The sequence below is a fragment of the Heterodontus francisci genome, chromosome 24 (assembly GCF_036365525.1).
Source record: "Heterodontus francisci isolate sHetFra1 chromosome 24, sHetFra1.hap1, whole genome shotgun sequence".
Classification (NCBI taxonomy): domain Eukaryota; kingdom Metazoa; phylum Chordata; class Chondrichthyes; order Heterodontiformes; family Heterodontidae; genus Heterodontus; species Heterodontus francisci.
In genome coordinates this window covers 28,931,288-28,952,842 of record NC_090394.1, presented here as the reverse complement: position 1 = coordinate 28,952,842, position 21,555 = coordinate 28,931,288, and the positions used below count along the sequence as shown (strand labels likewise).

Genomic DNA, 21,555 nt, shown 5'->3' with positions numbered 1-21,555 from the left:
TGTGGTAGGAATATGGGATTAGTGTAGGATTAGTATAAAATGGGTGGTTGATGGTCGGCACAGACTCGGTGGGCCGAAGGGCCTGTTTCAGTGCTGTATCTCTAAACTAAACTAAAAAATAGGCGACAGGTTTAGCTAGAGGATCTGGATCGGCGCAGGCTTGGAGGGCCGAAGGGCCTGTTCCTGTGCTATAATTTTCTTTGTTCTTTGTATAATCTGATCTGTCCCTTTAAAGCTTAAATCTAAGGGAGGTTTCAGTCGATGTGCAACTGCTTGAAATTTTTTGATTGCTAGGAAAGAGGGCAAATTATAAAGATCAGAGGAACAAGCATGAAAAGATTTGCCCGGATTTTGCAGTGGTAATAATGGCGACACTGTCAGCATTGGCCATCATTACTCCTTTGAAACTGACAGCAACCTCGGAAGGCCATACACACACAATATAGCAAAAGCTATGGTCCCTGACAACATCCTGGCTGAAGCGCTGAAGACTTGAGCTCCAGAACCCGTCATGTCATGTCACCAGCCAAGCTATTTCAGTATAGCTATAACACTGGAATCTACCCAACAATATGGAAAATTGTCCATGTATGTCCTGTCCACAAAAAGGACAAATCTGATCCAGCCAATTATCGTCCCATCAGTCTACTCTCAATCATGAGCAAAGCGATGGAAGGTGTCGTTGACAGTGCTATCAAGCAGCACTTACTCACCAATTACCTGATCACTGCAGAATGTGGGAGGTAAGGGTCGCCAAGAGTGTCCCTGCTGACTGCATCTGCGGGAAGTGCACCCAACTCCAGCTCCTCGAGAACCGTGTTAGGGAACTGGAGCTGGAGCTGGATGAACTTCGGATCATTCGGGAGGCGGAGGGGGTTATTGAGAGGAGTTATGGGGAGGTAGTCACACCTCAGGTAAAAGAAGTAGGTAGATGGGTTACCATCAGGGGAAGGAGAGGGAACCAGCAGGCAGTGCAGGGATCCCCTGTGGCCGTTTCCCTCAACAACAGGTATACCGTTTTGGATACTGTTGCGGGGGACGACTTACCAGGGGTAAGCAATGGGGTACAGGTATCTGGCACAGAGTCTGTCCCTGTTGCTCAGAAGGGAAGGGGGAAGAGGAGCAGAGCATTAGTCATTGGGGACTCCATAGTTAGGGGAACAGATAGGAGGTTCTGTGGGAACGAGAGAGACTCACGGTTGGTATGTTGCCTCCCAGGTGCCAGGGTTCGTGATGTCTCGGATCGTGTTTTTAGGATCCTTAAGGGGGAGGGGGAGCAGCCCCAAGTCGTGGTCCACATAGGCACCAACGACATAGGTAGGAAGAGAGATGGGGATTTAAGACAGAAATTCAGGGAGCTAGGGTAGAAGCTTAGAGCGAGAACAAACAGAGTTGTTATCTCTGGGTTGTTGCCCGTGCCACGTGATAGCGAAGCGAGGAATAGGGAGAGAGAGGAGTTGAACACGTGGCTGCAGGGATGGTGCAGGAGGGAGGGTTTTGGTTTCCTGGATAATTGGGGCTCTTTCTGGGGTAGGTGGGACCTCTACAAACAGGATGGTCTTCACCTGAACCAGAGGGGTACCAATATCCTGGGGGGGAGATTTTCTAGTGCTCTTCGGGGGGGTTTAAACTAATTCAGCAGGGGAATGGGAACCTAAATTGTAGTGCCAGTGTACAGGATGTTGAGAGTAGTGAGGTCAGGGATAAGGTTACAAGGACGCAAGAGGGCACTGGCAAGCAAGAACCTGGTTTAAAGTGTGTCTACTTCAACGCCAGGAGCATCCGGAATAAGGTGGGTGAGCTTGCAGCATGGGTTGGTACCTGGGATCTCGATGTAGTGGCCATTTCGGAGACATGGGTAGAGCAGGGGCAGGAATGGATGTTGCAGGTTCCGGGATTTAGATGTTTCAGTAAGAACAGAGAAGATGGTAAAAGAGGGTGGGGTGTGGCATTGTTAATCAAGGAGAGTATTACAGCGACAGAAAGGACATTTGAGGACTTGTCTACTGAGGTAGTATGGGCAGAGGTTAGAAACAGGAGAGGTGAGGTCACCCTGTTGGGAATCTTTTATAGACCTCCAAATAGTTCCAGAGATGTAGAGGAAAGGATAGCGAAGATGATTCTCGACAGGGGCGAGAGTAACAGGGTAGTCGTTATGGGGGACTTTATCTTTCCAAATATTGACTGGAAATACTATAGTTCGAGTACTTTAGATGGGTCAGTTTTTGTCCAGTGTGTGCAGGAGGGCTTTCTGACACAGTATGTAGACAGGCCAACCAGGGGCGATGCCACATTGGATTTGGTACTGGGTAATGAACCCCGCCAGGTGTTAGATTTAGATGTAGGTGAGCACTTTGGTGATAGTGACCACAATTCGGTTAGGTTTACCTTAGCGATGGGCAGGGACAGGTATATACCGCAGGGCAAGAATTATAGCTGGGGGAAAGGAAATTATGATGCGATTAGGCAAGATTTAGGATGCGTAGGATGGGGAAGGAAACTGCAGGGGATGGGAACAATCGAAATGTGGAGCTTATTCAAGGAGCAGCTACTGCGTGTCCTTGATAAGTATGTACCTGTGAGGCAGGGAGGAAGTTGTCGAGCGAGGGAGCCGTGGTTTACTAAAGAAGTTGAAGCGCTTGTCAAGAGGAAGAAGAAGGCTTATGTTAGGATGAGACGTGAAGGCTCAGTTAGGGCGCTTGAGAGTTACAAGCTAGCCAGGAAGGATCTAAAGGGAGAGCTAAGAAGCGCAAGGAGAGGACACGAGAAGTCATTGGCGGATCGGCTCAGGGAAAACCCTAAGGCTTTCTATAGGTATATCAGGAATAAAAGAATGACTAGAGTTAGATTAGGGCCAATCAAGGATAGTAGTGGGAAGTTGTGTGTGGAATCAGAGGAGGTAGGGGAAATGTTAAATGAATATTTTGCGTCAGTATTTACAGTAGAGAAAGAAAATGTTGTCGAGGAGAATACTGAGATTCAGGCTACTAGGCTAGATGGGATTGAGGTTCACAAGGAGGAGGTGTTATCAATTTTGGAAAGTGTGAAAATAGATAAGTCCCCTGGGCCAGATGGGATTTATCCTAGGATTCTCTGGGAAGCTAGGGAGGAGATTGCAGAGCCTTTCTCCTTGATCTTTATGTCGTCATTGTCGACAGGAATAGTGCCGGAAGACTGGAGGATAGCAAGTGTTGTCCCCTTGTTCAAGAAGGGGAGTAGAGACAGCCCTGGTAATTATAGACCTGTGAGCCTTACTTCGGTTGTGGGTAAAATGTTGGAAAAGATTATAAGAGACAGGATTTATAATCATCTTGAAAAGAATAAGTTCATTAGCGATAGTCAGCACGGTTTTGTGACGGGTAGGTCGTGCCTCACAAACCTTATTGAGTTTTTCGAGAAGGTGACCAAACAGGTGGATGAGGGTAAAGCAGTGGATGTGGTGTATATGGATTTCAGTAAGGCGTTTGATAAGGTTCCCCACGGTAGGCTATTGCAGAAAATACGGAAGTATGGGGTTGAAGGTGATTTAGAGCTTTGGATCAGAAATTGGCTAGCTGAAAGAAGACAGAGGGTGGTGGTTGATGGCAAATGTTCATCCTGGAGTTTAGTTACTAGTGGTGTACCTCAAGGATCTGTTTTGGGGCCACTGCTGTTTGTCATTTTTATAAATGACCTGGAAGAGGGTGTAGAAGGGTGGGTTAGTAAATTTGCGGATGACACCAAGGTAGGTGGAGTTGTGGATAGTGCCGAAGGATGTTGTAGGGTACAGAGGGACATAGATAGGCTGCAGAGCTGAGAGATGGCAAATGGAGTTTAATGCGGAAAAGTGCGAGGTGATTCACTTTGGAAGGAGTAACAGGAATGCAGAGTACTGGGCTAATGGGAAGATTCTTGGTAGTGTAGATGAACAGAGAGATCTTGGTGTCCAGGTGCATAAATCCCTGAAGGTTGCTACCCAGGTTAATAGGGCTGTTAAGAAGGCATATGGTGTGTTAGCTTTTATTAGTAGGGGGATCGAGTTTCGGAGCCACGAGGTCATGCTGCAGCTGTACAAAACTCTGGTGAGACCGCACCTGGAGTATTGCGTGCAGTTCTGGTCACCGCATTATAGGAAGGATGTGGAAGCTATGGAAAGGGTGCAGAGGAGATTTACTAGGATGTTGCCTGGTATGGAGGGAAGGTCTTACGAGGAAAGGCTGAGGGACTTGAGGTTGTTTTCGTTGGAGAGACGGAGGAGGAGAGGTGACTTAATAGAGACATGTAAGATAATCAGAGGGTTAGATAGGGTGGATAGTGAGAGTCTTTTTCCTCGGATGGTGATGGCAAACACGAGGGGACATAGCTTTAAGTTGAGGGGTGATAGATATAGGACAGATGTCAGAGGTAGTTTCTTTACTCAGAGAGTAGTAGGGGCGTGGAACGCCCTGCCTGCAACAGTAGTAGACTCGCCAACTTTAAGGGCATTTAAGTGGTCATTGGATAGACATATGGATGAAAATGGAATAGTGTAGGTCAGATGGTTTCACAGGTCGGCGCAACATCGAGGGCCGAAGGGCCTGTACTGCGCTGTAATGTTCTAATTCTAATTCTAAAAACTGATGCTCAGGTCCTGACCCCTCAGCTGCTGACCTCGTTACAGCCTTGGTCCAAATGTGGACCAAAGAGCTGAATTCCAGCGGTGAAGTCAAAGTGATTGCCCTTGACATCAAGGCAGCATTTGACCAAGTGTGGCATCAAGGAGCCCAAATAAAATTGAGGTCAGTGGGAATCAGGAGGAAAACTCTCCACTGGCTGGAGCTATACCTATCACAAAGGAAGATGGTGTGATTTGGGAGACCAATCATCCTAGTCCCTGGACATCGCTGCTGGAGTTACTTAGGGCAATGTTCTAGACTCAACCATCTTCAGATCAGAAAGTGGGGATGTTTGCTGATGATTGCACAATGTTCAATTCCATTGGCAACTCCTCAGATAATGAAGCAGTTTGTGTCTGCATGCAGCAAGACCTACACAACATTCAGGCTTGGGCTCATAGGTGGCAAGTAACATTCGCACCACACAAATGTTAATTGTATATCAATTGTGTTTAATTATATGCAGGTGGAGGGCATTAAATGGGGTTTTACTTTAGCACATATAAAGAGACATTTACTGAAACTGTGGTGTGCTCGAGTTAGGAGGTGTATGCTTATAATGTTTCACTCTGTAAATCAATGTTAGAATGAGAATCTCCCCTTGACTATCAACTGCATTACCATTCCTGAATCCCCTACAATCAACATCATGAGGGTTACCATTGACCGGAAGCTTAACCGGAACCGCCATATAAATAGTGTGCCGACAACAGCATGTCAGAAGCTGGGAATTCCGTGGTGAGTGTCTCACCTCCTGACTCCAAAAAGCTTGTCCCCCCCATCTACAAGGCACAAGTTAGGAGTATGTGGTACTGCCCACTTGCCTGGATGAGTGCAGCTCCAACAACACTCAGGAAGATTGACCCCATTCAGGATAAGGCAGCCAGCTTTATTGGCACCTCATCCACCACCTTTAATATTCACTCTCTCCACCACAGGCCCATCTACAAGATGCACTGCAGCAACTCGGCAAGGCTGCTTTTGTAACAGAGGTGGTTGACCGGAGACCTAATTGAAGTGTATAAATTATGAGAGGTGTAGATAGAGTGGATAGGAAGGCCCCATTCCCCTTGGTTGAGAGGTCAGTAACCCGGGGGCATAGATTTAGGGGAAGAGGAGGTTTCGAGGGAATTCGAGGGAAAACATTTTCATCCAGACGTTAGTGGGAATCTGGGACTCACTGCCTGAAAGGGAAGTAGAGGCAGAAACCCTCATAACATTTAAAAAGTACTTGAAGTGCTGTAACCTACAAAGCTACAGACCATGAGCTGGAAAGTGGGATTAGACAGGATGATAACTTGATGGCTGGCACAGATGCAATGAGTTGAATGGCCTACTTCTGTGCTGTAAATTCTTATGATTCTATGAATAGCAGCTTCCAAACCCCTGATCTCTACCACCTTAGAAGAACAAGGGCAACAGATGCATGGAAAAACCACTATCTGCAAATTCCCCTCCAAGTTATGCACCATCCTGACTTGGTTCCTTCACTGTCACTAGGGCAGAATCCTGAAGCATTCTCCCTAACAGCACTGTTGGTGTACCTACACCACATGAACTTCAGCAGTTCAAGAAGGCGGCTCACCATCACCTTCTCAAGGGCAATTAGGGATGGGCAATAAATGATGGCTTTGCCAGCAAAGCCCACATCCCATGAAAAAGAATAAAAGAAAAAGAATAAAACAGAAATCCAGAAGTTGCTGTCAATAATTGTACACTTCCCCAGAGGGTGTGCTGTTGAGACACCCCCCCCCCCCCCCCACTGCCACTACCACCATCCCAAGACTGCAATCAATGGGAAATGTTATAACTTGATGAGAACTTCCATTCTTACACTGTTGGTCTCAGTAAAAACCCTGGAAAAAGTTACACCTTGTTGAATGAGGAGTAACTGCCTTTTTAACAGCATATTAACATCATAATTACTGCTAAACACCCTCACTGGCCCTGAGAAGCTAATTTTATATTTGTGAATGCCAAATTTCTCCATAATAAAAGAATTCCACTTTTTTTTAAATGTTGTAAAAATGTTGTCTATTTTAGCTTCTATCTTAATCCAATCATAATCATTTATATTGTTATATGAAATTTAAATTAAGAGTGAAAGATGTTTTCAGTGCTTTTAACTTCCCGGTTGCTGTGTATGAATACTTCAATATGATTGGCTGTTTACCTGCTTGTTTACATCACTGCTGCAGCATACCAAGACATCCCCAAGCGTTGGCGCCAGATGTAAACTGTTGTTGGGAAAGGGGAAACCATGCCACAGAGATCGCTTGATCTTTGTGGACAGCTTTCTTCGAGTTCTGCGGTGAGCACCATTGCTTCGCTGCTGACTGTAAAATCTGGGCCATTGTCTTTATTCATTTTGACACTTTGAAGTATGACATCTGAAATGTGGCGGGTAACAAAACTTTATGAGCCAATTTTTCTGACCATTGTGCCCAAAGAAAGGAACCCCCATTTCCCATGTACAAAGGTTGTCTTTGTGGCTATGGGGTGTCAATTAGCCTAGTATTGGGCTTGAAAGGGTCTAGCAGCAGGCCAAAGAGGATCTCAGAAGGTAAGCATTTAATTTTTGTAAACCAGCTGATCTTCAGGTCTTGAGGTAGTCTTGCTGCTATTCTCCAGAAGCAACCAGAAGGCCCTGAGGCCAGCAGCTAGGAAGGTACTTTCCCTTTTGCCAGTGCTATGCCCAACAGGTGTCAGGTCTGTGCTAAAAATGCAGGACAGGAAATCCCAGTGGATCTGGGTAGATGCAGCATACGTAGAAGCGCTGCACCTGTCCAGCAATGGACCAGAGTAAGAGGCCTAAAAATCACACTCCAATATGCTTCATTTATGTTCACAATTGAATAGGAGAGGAACCAGTTCTAAGAATTTACCAGTGGTAAGAAAATCAGGACATCAGTTAAAATCGGTAACTCCAAATGTTTTCATGGGCCCTCTGGGATTCTAACAGTATTATGGTAATGCAAATTAACATTTATATCTGACACAATGACCAAATCCTTCAGCAACTGCTCTGAGACCAATAGATTGTTTTATCTGTGCATGGATGGATAATAATTTGAAAAAAAGTAGCTTTGAGTAACTTATTTTAAAGCCTAGCTCTCTCCCCATCATCTCCGAACACTAATTCCATCACTTTTTTTTAGTCAGTTTGAATTTCTTTCCAGCAGTTGGTCATTAAAGGGAGGATTGGCATCTGCACTTTTCAGTCTCACTGCAGTCATTTCTTTCGAACATATGTTCCATCTGCCAACTGTGTGCCACTCCTACCCGTCATACTAATTTGAAATTATCGTTTCTGAATGTGCAGTAGCCATAAAAAAAAACTTGTGTGAATATCAATGCCCTCAAAGTAACAAGTCAGGGTTATGAAATATCAAGTCTTAATTTCAGTCGCTTGATTTTCTTGAACAACTCTTAAAACTAGTGGATCAATTACAGCTTGATTAAGTCTCAAGTTTATGCAATAGTTTGCTGCAGATTTAGTTGGACCAGACAGCAGTCATGTTCAGGAAAGTTAAAATTTTATTTTCTCCTCTTGGTTAGCTGTCCTAATGGCCGGTTCCATTTCCTCAGCTGCGGGTGTGGGTGGACAGCATGTAGGCAGGCCGCACTAATGGCATTGTTGAGACATTCTGCTACAAGAACAACCTGTGTTGATTGACCTCTGATTTTTCATCTTTCCATGAGATAATGTTCAGTCACTTCTTGTTAGCACACACATGACCAGGAACTCCCTATGGATGCCACTCTGAGCCCTAGCGTCCCATGTGCCAACATTGCACAAATAATTTTTTTAAAATTTCTTCTGTAAGATCGCATTTTAAGTTTTACTCTGCATCCTAACACATTAAAAAAAAAAGTTTCAGTATAGCTTGAACAATTGAACTTTGACTGTTTAATGGTATTTCCATATTTCTCATGATGTGCCTAACTAATTCTGCAACTATATTGTGAGTTCATATCTGAGCATATCAAACAGACTGATGTACAGAATGAGACTTTCAGACAGATGTCCACAGCCAGGAAGGGTGAATTAACCTGCACCACTCCCACTACCTTCAGTGCTTTATCATTCCTTCAATAAAATGTGTAATTTGGTATAAATACATTTTAGCGGGTCTCTTGGATCATTGGTCTTATTCTGCTATGATTGTACTAAGATCAGTTAAGGCCAGAAAGTCAAATTGAACTTAAGTAAACAGAAGTAGCAGTCATTTGAGAGTTTAATTGTTTGGTCAGAGAACTTTGCAGATTGGAATGTGTTTGTCAATTTCAGGCTCCAGGTAATTTCCTGTGGTGTTTCTCACAGATGATAAGCTGTTTTATAAGGTCAAGAGTATTATACTATATAATGAAAAGTATGTTCTACTACGGCGTTACTACGTCCCTTTAAGGCCAAAATGTCTAATAGTCATTTATTAAACAGTAGCTCAGATAGTTGAGACTCTGTTGTTGCGTGCTCACAGAACTTTGCAGAATGGAAAATGCTTGTCAGTTTCATGCTGCAAGGATGGTGGAGCATTTAAAGATTGTTTTACATCCATGTTTCATATTACAGAAGTATTTGCAAAGCTCTTTAGCTGTCATTAGGCATATTTTTGTTGATTGTACCCATTTGTGAAGTGAAAAAAAATGTGACTGGTTGTTCTGGTTGTGTGCAGTGCCAACAGCACCCCCACAGGAAGTGGAAGTGGAAGCTGTAAACTCCACAGCGATCAAGTTTACATGGGATCCTCCTCCTCAGCAGTTCATTAATGGTATCAACCAAGGTTACAAGGTAATAAAATATAAAAACTAAAAATTGAATAAAATACTGTGTAGTTTTTAAAATAAAAAATACTACTGAAATCTTTGTTATATTGGCCAAATACAGTAAGTTGAAGGAGGAAGTGAAGAGGAAAATAAGACTGGCAAAGAGAGAATATGAGCATAGAATGGTAGTTAACATAAAAGGGAACCCAAAAATCCTCTACCGGCATGTAAATAGTTAGCGGGTAGTAAGAGGCAGGTTGGGGCCTATTGGGGACGAAGAGGGTGATATATGCTTGGAGCGTGTCCAGAAGGTCGATATGATGCACCCTTGTTTGTAGTTGAAGAGAGTTAGTGTGCTTCTTGCTTTCTGTGTGCTCCTGTGCTTCTCATTTTCAGCCTAAACCACTGGCTAGCAGCAACGGGAAAAGGAGAGCCAAATGCCCAAGTCTCTCCATGTCAGTGCACAGCCTTTCCATTGGTAAGTCCTCTGCTGTTGTCTACACGTGGGAACTGGGTCCCTCGTGGCCCCAGGCTAAAGCTTCAGAGGAGTTCTGAGGAGGCTTGGTCCCCCTGACATGCAGTGCGCAGGTCCACTGGTGTGGACACGCCCTAGCGCCCATAAACCAAACTCCAAGCTATGGGCAAATAGCCCCACGGCCTTGTGGATACCTCACGAGAGATGAGAAGCAAGAAGTAATCCCTGACAAAAAGTCTGAAGTGGAGCCCAAAGGCGGACTGATGCCTGACGATGTCATCTTTCCAGCAGCTCCTGCAACCAAGCCGATGTCAAACAAAGTACTGTGCATTCCTTTGTACCCAACCAGGGAGGTCGAGAGGGGTCCCTGATATTTGGGCAGCCCAGGGTCTCCATAAATTTCGCCCAGGCTTGTACCCTGGAGAGGACACAGAGTGTAACACAAAAGCAGTTACGAGTGATAAGCCCAGCTCAATTGGTGTAGCAAACGGAGTGCTCTGGGCTGTCTCCTGCCCATCTGAAGCCAGGCAGCCCCCGATTAGTAAGGTGCTGATCAGTCATTGTCCACCTGCTTAAATGGGTGCTTGGAGCTTAGAGTCTTTGCTCAATAAGTGGACCAAATCCATTGCACCAGGCAAACAAATGAAAAGAAAGAAGATACCAGCTTTTTGATTGGCAAGCTGAAACATCAGGACCATGTGCACAGGACTGACAAAGTGTAGCTGGTCAACACCACCTGCAAGACATCTGTGATTGATATGGAATTTTATAGGCTGAACATTGACATAGCTTTCCTACAAGAGACAAGCTCACTGAGAGTGGATCACTGAACGGAAAACATTACACGTTCATCTGGCAGGGGAAGAGTTCAGAGGAAATGTGTGAGTGGGGTGCAGGCTTCGCTGTAAGCAACTCGTTGCTCTTGATGATAGAACCCCTGACAAATGGTTCAGAACGTATTCTCTCCATCCACCTCAAAACTCAAATAGAGCTATTTAACCTCATGAGTATCTGTGCTCCAACACAGAAATGAAAAAACAGTTTTTTAAGGAGCTATCCGCAGAATCCCTAATCTTCGCTGCTACTATGAGCTTCATGTGACTAACGTTTTTTTCAGAAGAAGCCATGCCACAAGGTGTCCTGGAGACATCCAAGGTCAGGATATTGGCACTAGTTGGACCTGATCGTCACCAGATGTGACTCTCTTAACAGTACCCTCAACACACGCAACTATCATAGCGCTGACTGCGACACAGATCACTCTCTGGTATGCACCAAGGTCAGGATGCAACCTTTGAAGCTTTTCAATTCAAAGCAGAAAGACCATCCCTATATCAATGTCAACCATACTGCAGACCCAGAGAAGAATCCACAATTTATTTTTTTTTATTTTATTTATTTAGAGATACAGCACTGAAAAAGGCCCTTCGGCCCACCGAGTCTGTGCCGACCAACAACCACCCATTTGTGCTTATCCTACATTAATCCCATATTCCCTACCACATCCCCACCATTCTCCTACCGCCTTCCTACACTAGGGGCAATTTACAATGGCCAACTTACCTAACAACCTGCAAGTCTTTGGCTGTGGGAGGAAACCGGAGCACTCGGCGGAAACCCACGTGGTCACGGGGAGAACTTGCAAACTCCGCACAGGCAGTACCCAGAACTGAACCTGGGTCGCTGGAGCTGTGAGGCTGTGGTGCTAACCACTGCGCCACTGTGCTGCCCCCATCAGGTTGAAATTCCTCAACCCCATTCCGCAGGCGCTCTCCAGCATTCCCCCACAGAGCGAAATAAAGAACAAAGAACAGTACAGCACAGGAACAGGCCATTCGGCCCTCCAAGCCTGCGCTGATCTTGATGCCTGTCTAAACTAAAACCTTCTGCACTTCCAGGGTCTGTATCCCTCTATTCCCATCCTATTCATGTATTTGTCAAGATGCCTCTTAAACGTTGCTATCATACCTGCTTCCACCACCTCCCCCGGCAGCAACTTCCAGGCACTTAGCACCCTCTGTGTAAAAAAAACTTGCCTCACTCATCCCCTCTAAACTTTGCCCCTCGCACCTTAATCCTATGTGCCCTAGTAACTGTCTCTTCCACCCTGGGAAAAAGCTTCTGACTATAATAGCACTCTGTCCATGCTACTCATAACTTTGTAAACCTCTATCATGTCGCCCTTCTACCTCCGTCGTTCCAGTGAAAACAATCTGAGTTTATCCAACCTCTCCTCATAGCTAATACCCTCCAGACCAGGCAACATCCTGGTAAACCTGTAGCATGGTGACCAGAATTGTACGCAATATTCCAACTGTGGCCTAACTAAGGTTCTGTACAGCTGCAGCATGACTTGCCAATTGAAATGGAAGATACCATGAGACACCATTTACAATACTGCACTCTCAACATATGGGAAACAAGAGCAAAAAAACACTGGTTCAAGGCTAACAATGCTGTAATGGAACCTGCCATTGAAGCCAAGAGAGCCACTCTCATTAATTACAAGAGAGATCAGGGTGAGAAGACTTTAAACGCACTAAGAGCCAATCGACTTCTAGGTGCTGCGCTGATGACTACTGGTTACAACTTTGTCGGAATATCCAGATGTCCTCCGACACAGGGAACGCTAGGGGCATGTATGATGCGATCAAAAAGACAACAGGTCCATCAGCAAAGAAAACAGCTCCATGAAAAACAAAGGCCGGGGAGGTCATTACCAACTGCAATAAACAGATGAAGAAATGGGTAGAACACCACCTTGAGGTGTACTCGAGGGAAAACCCCATCGGCAAGAAAGCTCTAGATTGCACAGAGAGCCTGCCTCTCATGGAAGAGCTGGGTATCGAACTCACAGTGGAGGAGCTTAGCAAAGCTATTGACTCGCTTGCCATTGGCAAAGCTCCAGGTGATGATGCGACACTGCCTGAAGTCATCAGAAATGGGAAATTGTCACTCCTGCAGCATCCACATGAACATCTCTGACTCTGCTAAAGGGAGGGAGCAGTAACCCAGGATACTCGTGATGCAAAGATTGTGATGTTGTACAAGAACAAGGGCGACCACAAGTGATTGTAAGAACTATCGAGGCAACTCCCTGTTGTGCAGCATGGGAAAAATACTTGCCCATGTTGCCATTGTCAGACTGTAGATCTTGGCTGAACACATCTATCCCGAATCCCAGTGTGGCTTCAGAACTGGAAGACCCACAGTCGACATGATCTCAGTTCAACAGCTGCAAGAGAGATGTTGTGAACAAAGGAGACCACTATATATTACTTTCATCGACCTCACCAAGGCATTTGACCTTGTGAGCAGAGGTGGTCTATTTAAGCTGCTGGAGAAAATTAGCTGCCTGCTGAAGCTGCTCAGTGTGATCACCTCCATCCCTGACAATCTTTGGGGTAAGGTCAACTGCGATGGGGCAACATTGGAACCCTTCGAGATATGCAGTGGGATCAAACAGGGTTGCGTTATAGCATTGATATTCTTTGGCATATTCTTCTTTTTGCTGCTGTCGTATGCCTTCAGTTCATCTGTACAGGGTGTCTACTTACATACCATAACCGACAGAACTGTTCAGCTTTGCCCGCCTGAGAGCCAAGACAGAAGTGTGCCAAGTCCCTCATCAGAGTGTTGTTCTATGCCAATCATGCTGCACCAGCATTCCATACCACGGAACACCTTCAGCGGCAAATGGACAGACTCTCTCACACCTGCCAAGTGTTTGGTTTGACCATCAGCATCAGAGAGACAAATGTCATGGTCCGGGACATTGCCATACCGCCATCAATCAGCATTGAAAATATGATACCGGAGGTTGTTGATAGCTTCACATATCTAGGCGATCACCAGCAATCTGTCACCTGAAGATGAAATCAATACGCGTATTGCAAAAGCTGAGTAAGAGAGTGTGGAACAACGGCAACCTGGCAGAGAACATCAAACTGCGAGTCTATCAAGCATGTGTCCTCAGTGCACTCCTCTACAGTAGTGAGACCCAGACAAAATAAGTTAGGCAGGAGAAAAGGGTGAACAGTTTCCACTTTTGCTGTCTCAGGTGTATCCTCTTTGTGGGACGAGGTCACCAACTCAGAGGTCCTGAAGCATGCTATTTGCATCAGTATACACTCATTACTAAGCCAACAACATCTGCAATGGCTTGGCCACATGCATCCGATGGATGACGGCCATATACTCAAAGAACTTCTGAATGGTCACAACATTCTGGACCTCCATACCTCAGATACAAGGGCACCAGCAAGTGAGATAGGAAGATGGTAGACGACATCACACACAACTGGCCCACAGCCCCGACGGTCGGGACCTCTGGAGGCTGACTGTTCAGAGGAGCATCAGAAGAAACGAGGAGAAACGGAAAGTTCAGTTGATTGAACTCTCTCTCTCTCACACACACACTCTCTCACACACACTGCCTCCCTCCCCACCGGCATAACTGAAAAAAATAGAGATTTACTCTTTAGAGCTCTATTACAAAAAAAACAAACGAATAAAAGCAAATTGCTGCAGATGCTGGAAATCTGAAACAAAATCAAAAAGTGCTGGAAATACTCAGCGGGTTTGGCAGCATCTGTTGAGAGAGAAGAAAGTTAACATTTCAGATATGTGACCTTTTCATCAGAACTGGCAAAGGTTAGAAAAGAATTAGGTTTTAAGCAAGTGAAGGGGAGGGAGCGTGGGGGAGAGAATAAAGGGGAACGTGTTTGACAGGCCAGGAGCGATTAAATAACAAAGCTGTCCTGGGATAAAGGCAAAGCGTGTGTTAATGCTTGTGGTGAAAGACAAAGCATTAGTCCAGAGAGACTGTTAATAGTGGAATAATGAGCAGCTCTGACTACATGGAAAGCAGGCACATGATTAAAATGTAAAATATTAAAAAAAGGCCAGTCATGCTCTGAAGTTGTTGAACTCAATGTTCAGTCCACAAGGCGATAGAGTGCTTAATTGAAAGATCAGGTGCTGCTCCTCGACCTTGCGTTGCTGATCACTGGAGCACTGGAGCAGGCCAAAGATAGAAACGTTAGTATGAGAGCAGGGGGGAGTGTTGAAATGGCAAGCAACCGGAAGCTCGGGGTTATGCTTTTGGACAGAGTGGAGGTGTTCAGCAAAGCAGTCACCCAATCTGCGTTTGGTCTCCCCAATGTAGAGGAGACTGCATTGTGAGCAGCGACTACAGTATACTAAATTGAAAGAAGTACAAGTAAATCGCTGCTTCGCCTGAAGGAGTGTTTGAGGCCTTGGATAGTGAGGAGAAAGGAGGTAAATGGGCAGGTATTACATCTCCCGCGATTGCGTGGGAAGAGGTGTCTGGGGTAATGGAGGAGTAGAGCAGGGTGGTCACGGAGGGAACGATCCCTTCAGAATGCTGACGGCAGGAGAAGGGAAGATGCGTTTGGTGGTGGCATTACGCTGAGGGTGGCGGAAATGGCGGAGAATGATCCTCTGGATGTGGAGGCTGATAAAAAGAATACTTTGGCCAGATACTAGCTAATTCTTGAAGAAAAAAGAGAAGATATGGAAAGATGTCAGATGTCCTTTGTTTTGGTTTGTCACCCCAAGTACGCGTAGATGGCTGTCACTGTGATCTTCCTAGAACAGTTCTTGTCTGGCAACGTTGAAGATCAGTTTGGGCAGGCTTTCCAGGAAAAATGCAGCAACAGTTTCAGTCTGTTTCTTATAATTACTTCTCAAAGCTTTTCAAAGAGCTAGAACAGACTGAGTTGGGGTCTGCTCCTTTGGCAAGTTTTCTTAAACTCCTTTTCAAACCATTATCCATATCCCAACTGCTTGTCCAAAGCGAAACCAAAAACATCTCAGGACTCGAGCCTCCTGACCCCTATAAATCTTGACCTGTCATTTCTTTGTAAACATCGTTCCCTAAGTCAGGAACAAAAACCCCTGCTGGGTATTTATCTGAAAACAGGTGCCTTCCAGTAACTGTTTGTTTACGAGCTCAGTCCAAAAGACCTTCTGATGACCTCTTTTTTAAAAAAAGATGCAACATTCCAGCATCTATGAAATTATTTTTCAGTTTTAAAACCCAAACCCTCATAATTCAACAAAAAAATGGAAGCACCTGTAACACCACCAAGGTGCAAACCATTGTCTAATATGACAGAAGGCTGCCAGTAATATGCTTACAGGCACAGTGCAAAGCTAGAATACCAAATGTGTACTTTGTATGGGTGTTTACTAAGGAAGCGGATGCTGACAAAATATCGGTAGAAGCAGAGATGGTAGAGGTAACGAATGGGGTGAACATTGTTAGGCAGGGTGTACTGGAAAGGCTGGCTATGCTTAGAGTAGATATATTGCCTGGGCCAGATGGCTTGCATCCCAAGTTGCTAAGGAATGTGGGGGGTGGAGATAGAGGAAGTGTTTGCCATAATTTTCCAATCTTCCCTAGAAACGGTGGTGGGGGGAGGGTGCGGAGATTGGAGAATTAGAAAGTGGCAAATGTGACACCTTTGTTCAAAAAAGGGTATAAGGAGGTGAGGTGAGAGAGACTTCCCTTGACATCAAGGCAGCATTTGACCGAGTATGGCATCAAGGAGTATGGCATTAAGGAGCCCTAGTAAAACTGAGGTTGGTGGGAATCAGGGGGAAAGCCCTCCACTGGCTGCAGTCATACCTAGCGCAAAGGAAGATGGTTGTGGTTGTTGGAGGTCAATCATCTGAGCTCCAGAACATCACTGCAGGAGTTCCTCAGGGTAGTGTCCTAGGCCCAACCATCTTCAGCTGCTTCATCAATGACCTTCCTTCAATCATAAGGTCAGAAGTGGGGATGTTCGCTGATGATTGCACAATGTTCAGCACCATTCGTGACTCCTCAGATGCTGAAGCAGTCCGTGTAGAAATGCAGCAAGACGTGGACAATATCCAGGCTTGGGCTAATAAGTGACAAGTAACATTTGCGCCACGCAAGTGCCAGGCAATGACCATCTCCAACAAGAGAGAATCTAACCATCTCCCCTTGACATTCAACGGCATTACCATCGCTGAATCCCCCACTATCAACATCCTGGGGGCTACCATTGACCAGAAACTGAACAGGAGTAGCCATATAAATACCGTGGCTACAAATGCAGTTTAGAGGCTTGGAATCCTGTGGCGAGTAACTCACCTCCTGACTCCCCAAAGCCTGTCCACCATCTACAAGGCACAAGTCAGGAGTGTGGATGGGTGCAGCTCCAACAACACTCTAGAGGCTCGACACCATCCAGGACAAAGCAGCCCACTTGATTGGCACCCCATCTACAAACATTCATTCCCTCCACCACCGATGCACAGTGGCAGCAGTGTGTACCATCTACAAGATGCACTGCAGCAATGCACCAAGGCTCCTTAGACAGCACCTTCCAAACCCACGACCTCTACCATCTAGAAGGACAAGGGCAGCAAATGCATGGGAACACCACCAACTGCAAGTTCCCCTCCAAGTCACACACCATCCTGAGTTGGAACTATATCGCCGTTCCTTCACTGTCACTGGGTCAAAATCCTGAAACTCCCTTCCTAACAGCACTGTGGGTGTACCTACCCCACATGGACTGCAGCGGTTCAAGAAGGCAGCTCACCACCACTTTCTCAAGGGAAGTTAGGGATGGGTAATAAATGCTGGCCTGGCCAGTGATGCCCACATCCCATGAATGAATAAAAAAAAAAAATTCCTGGTAACTACAGTCAGTCAGTTTAACATCAGTGGTGGGTAAGGTTTTAGAAATAATAATGAGGGAAAATATTAACAGGCATTTGAAGAGGTTTAGGTTAACTAAGGAGAGCCAGCATGGATTTTTAAAAGGCAGATTATGTTTGACTGATTTAATTGAACCTTTTTATGAAGTAATAGAGAAGGTTGATGAATGGAAGGCAGTAGATGTTGTCTATATGTATTTTAAGAAAGCATTTGACATAGTACCACATAAAAGGCTGATTAACAAAATTGAGTCATGGAATAGGTGGGTCAGTGATAGCTTGGATAAAAAATTGGTTCAGGACAGAAAACAGCAAGTCATGGGAAATGTGGTTGCTTTTCAGACCGGAGGATGGTAGACAGTGGTATTCCCCAAGGAACACTTTTTTTGATATATATAACTTATATATTGGAGTAAAGAGTAATTTGCCGATGATACCAAACTTGGAGGTGTGACAAACAGTGAGGATATCAATCAACTGCAACAGGATATAGATAGGCTCGTAGAAAAGGCAGACAAGTGGCAGATGAAATTTAATACAGACAAGTGTGAAGTTTGGCAGAAAGGATAGAGAGAGGCAATATACACTTAATGGCACAATTCTAAAGAGTTTGCAGGGACAGAATGACCTGGGGGTTCATGTGCATCGATCTTTGAAGGTGGGAGGACATATTGAGACAGTAGTTATCAAAGCATATGGGATATTGGGCTTTATAAATGAAGGTATTGAGTACAAAAGCAGGGAAGCTGTGCCAAACTTTTATCAAGTTCTAGTTAGGTCACAACTAGAGTATTGTATCTAGTTCTGGTCACCAAACTTTGGGAAGGAATTGAGGGTCATTGAGAGGGTGCAGAGGAAATTTAGCAGAATGGTTCCAAGAATGGGGGATTTTATTTACAAGATTAATTTGGAGAAGCTGGGATTGTTCTCCTTGGAGCAAAAGTGGTTGAGGAGAGATCTGTTAGAGGTGTACAAGATTATGACAGGTTTAGATAAGGTAGGCCAAGAAAAGCTGTTTCCAGCAGCAGATGATAAAAGGACTAGGGGACACATATTTGAGATTTTGGGCAAGAGATACAGGTGGAATGCGAGAGAACTTTTTTTACACAGTGAGTGGTAATGACCTGGAACTCGCAGCCAAGAGGTGGAAGTGTAGGTGGCAATCAATGATTTCAAAAGGAAATTGGATCGGCCACAAAGCTGAAGTACTGGTGAGCCACCAGCACTTGGTCAAACCATTTCTCAGCATACATCACATCTTGAAGAAAGGAGGGGGGAGAAGGAGAAAGAAATATTTCATTTTGAAATTGTAAACTTCCCTATTCATAATATTTCTAACCTTTTCTCATCAGCTCCTTACTTGGACTGTGGACTCACCAAATGCAGTTGCAGTGATGACCATCACACCTGATTTCCATGGAACACGTCATGAAGGACTCTTTACAGGCCTCAGCAAGTTCACAAAATACTACACATCCGTATTGTGCTTTACAACGCCAGGTGATGGTACCAGGAGTCCACCCAAGCTCATTCAGACCCACGAAGATAGTAAGTATTTGAGAAGAGTTGCCTGACGCCATAGGCATATTAAACAGGTATTGAGCCACATTCACAATGATGCTTGAAAGGGATCTGTGCTATGTTGGAGCTAATTGGAAGCCACGTTCAGATGTCTAGCGAAGCCTATGCTGATTTACAGTTGCCTTTGTTCATAAACTTAGTCTTCAGACTGGTTCCCCTTCTCCCCAGAGAGTGAGTGGGAATAATTTGTATAACTCTCTGCTCCTTCTAATAGACCAGTGCAATCCAACCCAAAAAAGTTAAGGCGTGTGTAATTTGTTAGAGTATTATGTGCATATATCCATGTTAATTCTGGACTGGCTAATTTGAAGAAAGAACTTCATATTTGAAAGTGAAAAGGAGTGTTAATACTTCTGTTATACAGGAAAACCTGGGCCCCAACATTCTGATAATTTGGTGAGGTATCAACCCAGCGGATCTATCTGTTGGAGTTTGAATTTGAGGATGAGAGATGGCTTACTGATTTTACGACCCATTTAAATTCTTCTCTGAATTCTGCCGGAAGTGAGAGACGGTGGAAGGTGCACCCATCATGGCTAAGGTACAGCCATGCCAATGATAGGGTTAGGCCAAGATGGTCTCATCAAAGTTCTAAATGTTATCATTTCTGTCATAAGATATGCTGCTCTACCACAACAACTACAACTTGTATTTATATATCACCTTTAATGTCCCAAACACTTGATAGGAGGGTTATAAAGCAACATTGACACTGAGTCAATAAGGAGATATTAGGGCTAATGACCAAAAGCTTAGTCAAAGAGGTAGCGTTTAAGGAGCATCTTAAAGGAAGGTAGAGAGGCAGAGATGTTTAGGGAAGAATTCCATGGCTTAGGACCGAGGCATGGCCACCAATGGTGAGGCCATTAAAATTGGGAGTGCTAAAGAGGCCAGAATTAGAGGAGCACAGATATTATGGAGGATTGTGGGGCTGGAGGAGATGACAGAGTTAGGGAGGGGTGAGGCCATGGAGGGATTTGAACACAAGGATGAGAATTTTATAATGGAGGCGTTGCTTAACCAGGAGGCAATGTAGGTCAGTGAGCAAGGGAGTGATGGGTGAATAAGACTTGACGGGAGTTAGGATATTGGCAGCGGAATTTTGGAGGACCTCAAGTTTATAGAGGGTTGAACGTGGGAGGCCAGCCATGCATTCGTTGGAATAATCAAGTCTAGAGGTAATAAAGGATGAAGGAGTTTTTCAGCCTCAGTTGCCAGGGAGAGGGATGAAGACAATGGCTTTGGTCCTCCCAATATTGAATTGAAGGAAATTTCTGCTCATCTAACACTGGATGTCAGACAAGCTGTCTGACAATTTAGAGACAGGGAGGGGTCGAGAGAGATGATGGTGAGCTAGATAGGTGTCATCAGCGTACAGGTGAATCCACAGCAGGTGGATGCTGTGTTTTTGGATGATGTTGCCAAGAGTCAGCATGTAGTTGAGAAATGGGGTGGGGAGGGGGTGCAAGGATAGAGCCTGGTGAAGATCAAAGATAACGGTGCTGGAGCAGAGAAAGAAGCCATTGCAGGTGATTCTCTGGCCTCAATTAGCTGGATAAGAGTGGCACCAGGCAAGTGCAGTCCCTCCCAGTTGGATGTCGGCGGAGAGGCGTTGAATGAAGATGATGTGGTCAACCATGTAAAAGCCTGTAGACAAGTCAAGAAGGATGATGAGGCATAATTTATCTTTGTCACTCACATAGGATGTCATTTGTGACAGATAAAAGCCATTTGGGTACTGTGGCAGGGACAGAAAGATGATTGGAGATATTCAAATCATGGAATCCTGGGAAAGATGGGCATGAATTTGGGAGGCCACAACACATTCAAAGACTTTGGAAGTGGTAGGTTGGAGGTGGGGCTGTATTTGCAAGGACAGAGGAGTCGAGGGTTAATTTGTTTGAGGAGAGGGGTGATAATGGCAAATTTGAAAAAGTGAAGGACAGTATCTGAGGAGAGGTACTATCAGTTAACATGGGAGCCAGGAAGGGAAGCTGGGTGGTCAGCATTTTAGTGGGATTAGGGTCAAGGGAGCAGAAGGTAGCTCTCATGGAAAAGTTGAGCTCAGAGACGGCATGAGGGGAGATAGGAGAGAAACTAGAGAACGATGCGAGTTCAAGCATAAAGAGGGATAATACAGAATACCAAATGAGAAACACTGATGCTGGAATCTTGAAAGTGAATTTCTGTGTTTCGCTGTGCTTTTAGGTAGAGAGTCATAAATTTACTTTGGATTGATGTTTTGTCAAAATTTGTTTGCTCTTCATTTCTGAGCTTCATTTAGAAGTTTGCCTCACCACTGTTTCTTAATGATGGAATTTCTCAAAATGAATGGAGAGGCTGCAAAACATTTTCCCCATGGGGATTCCTCCCTTAATGATT

The 21,555-nt window shown here is 44.9% G+C and overlaps 1 protein-coding gene across 3 annotated transcripts in view; it reads left to right on the top strand.

Moving 5' to 3' along the window:
- The window catches only part of sdk1a (sidekick cell adhesion molecule 1a), a 973,689-nt gene that overhangs the window by 721,726 nt on the left and 230,408 nt on the right, over positions 1 to 21,555 (top strand). For all 3 annotated transcript variants that reach the window (XM_068055814.1, XM_068055813.1, XM_068055815.1), the window contains exons 18-19: positions 9,311 to 9,426; positions 18,945 to 19,140. In XM_068055814.1, the coding sequence (XP_067911915.1) occupies positions 9,311 to 9,426; positions 18,945 to 19,140 (312 nt within the window). The remainder of the gene's footprint in view (positions 1 to 9,310; positions 9,427 to 18,944; positions 19,141 to 21,555) is intronic.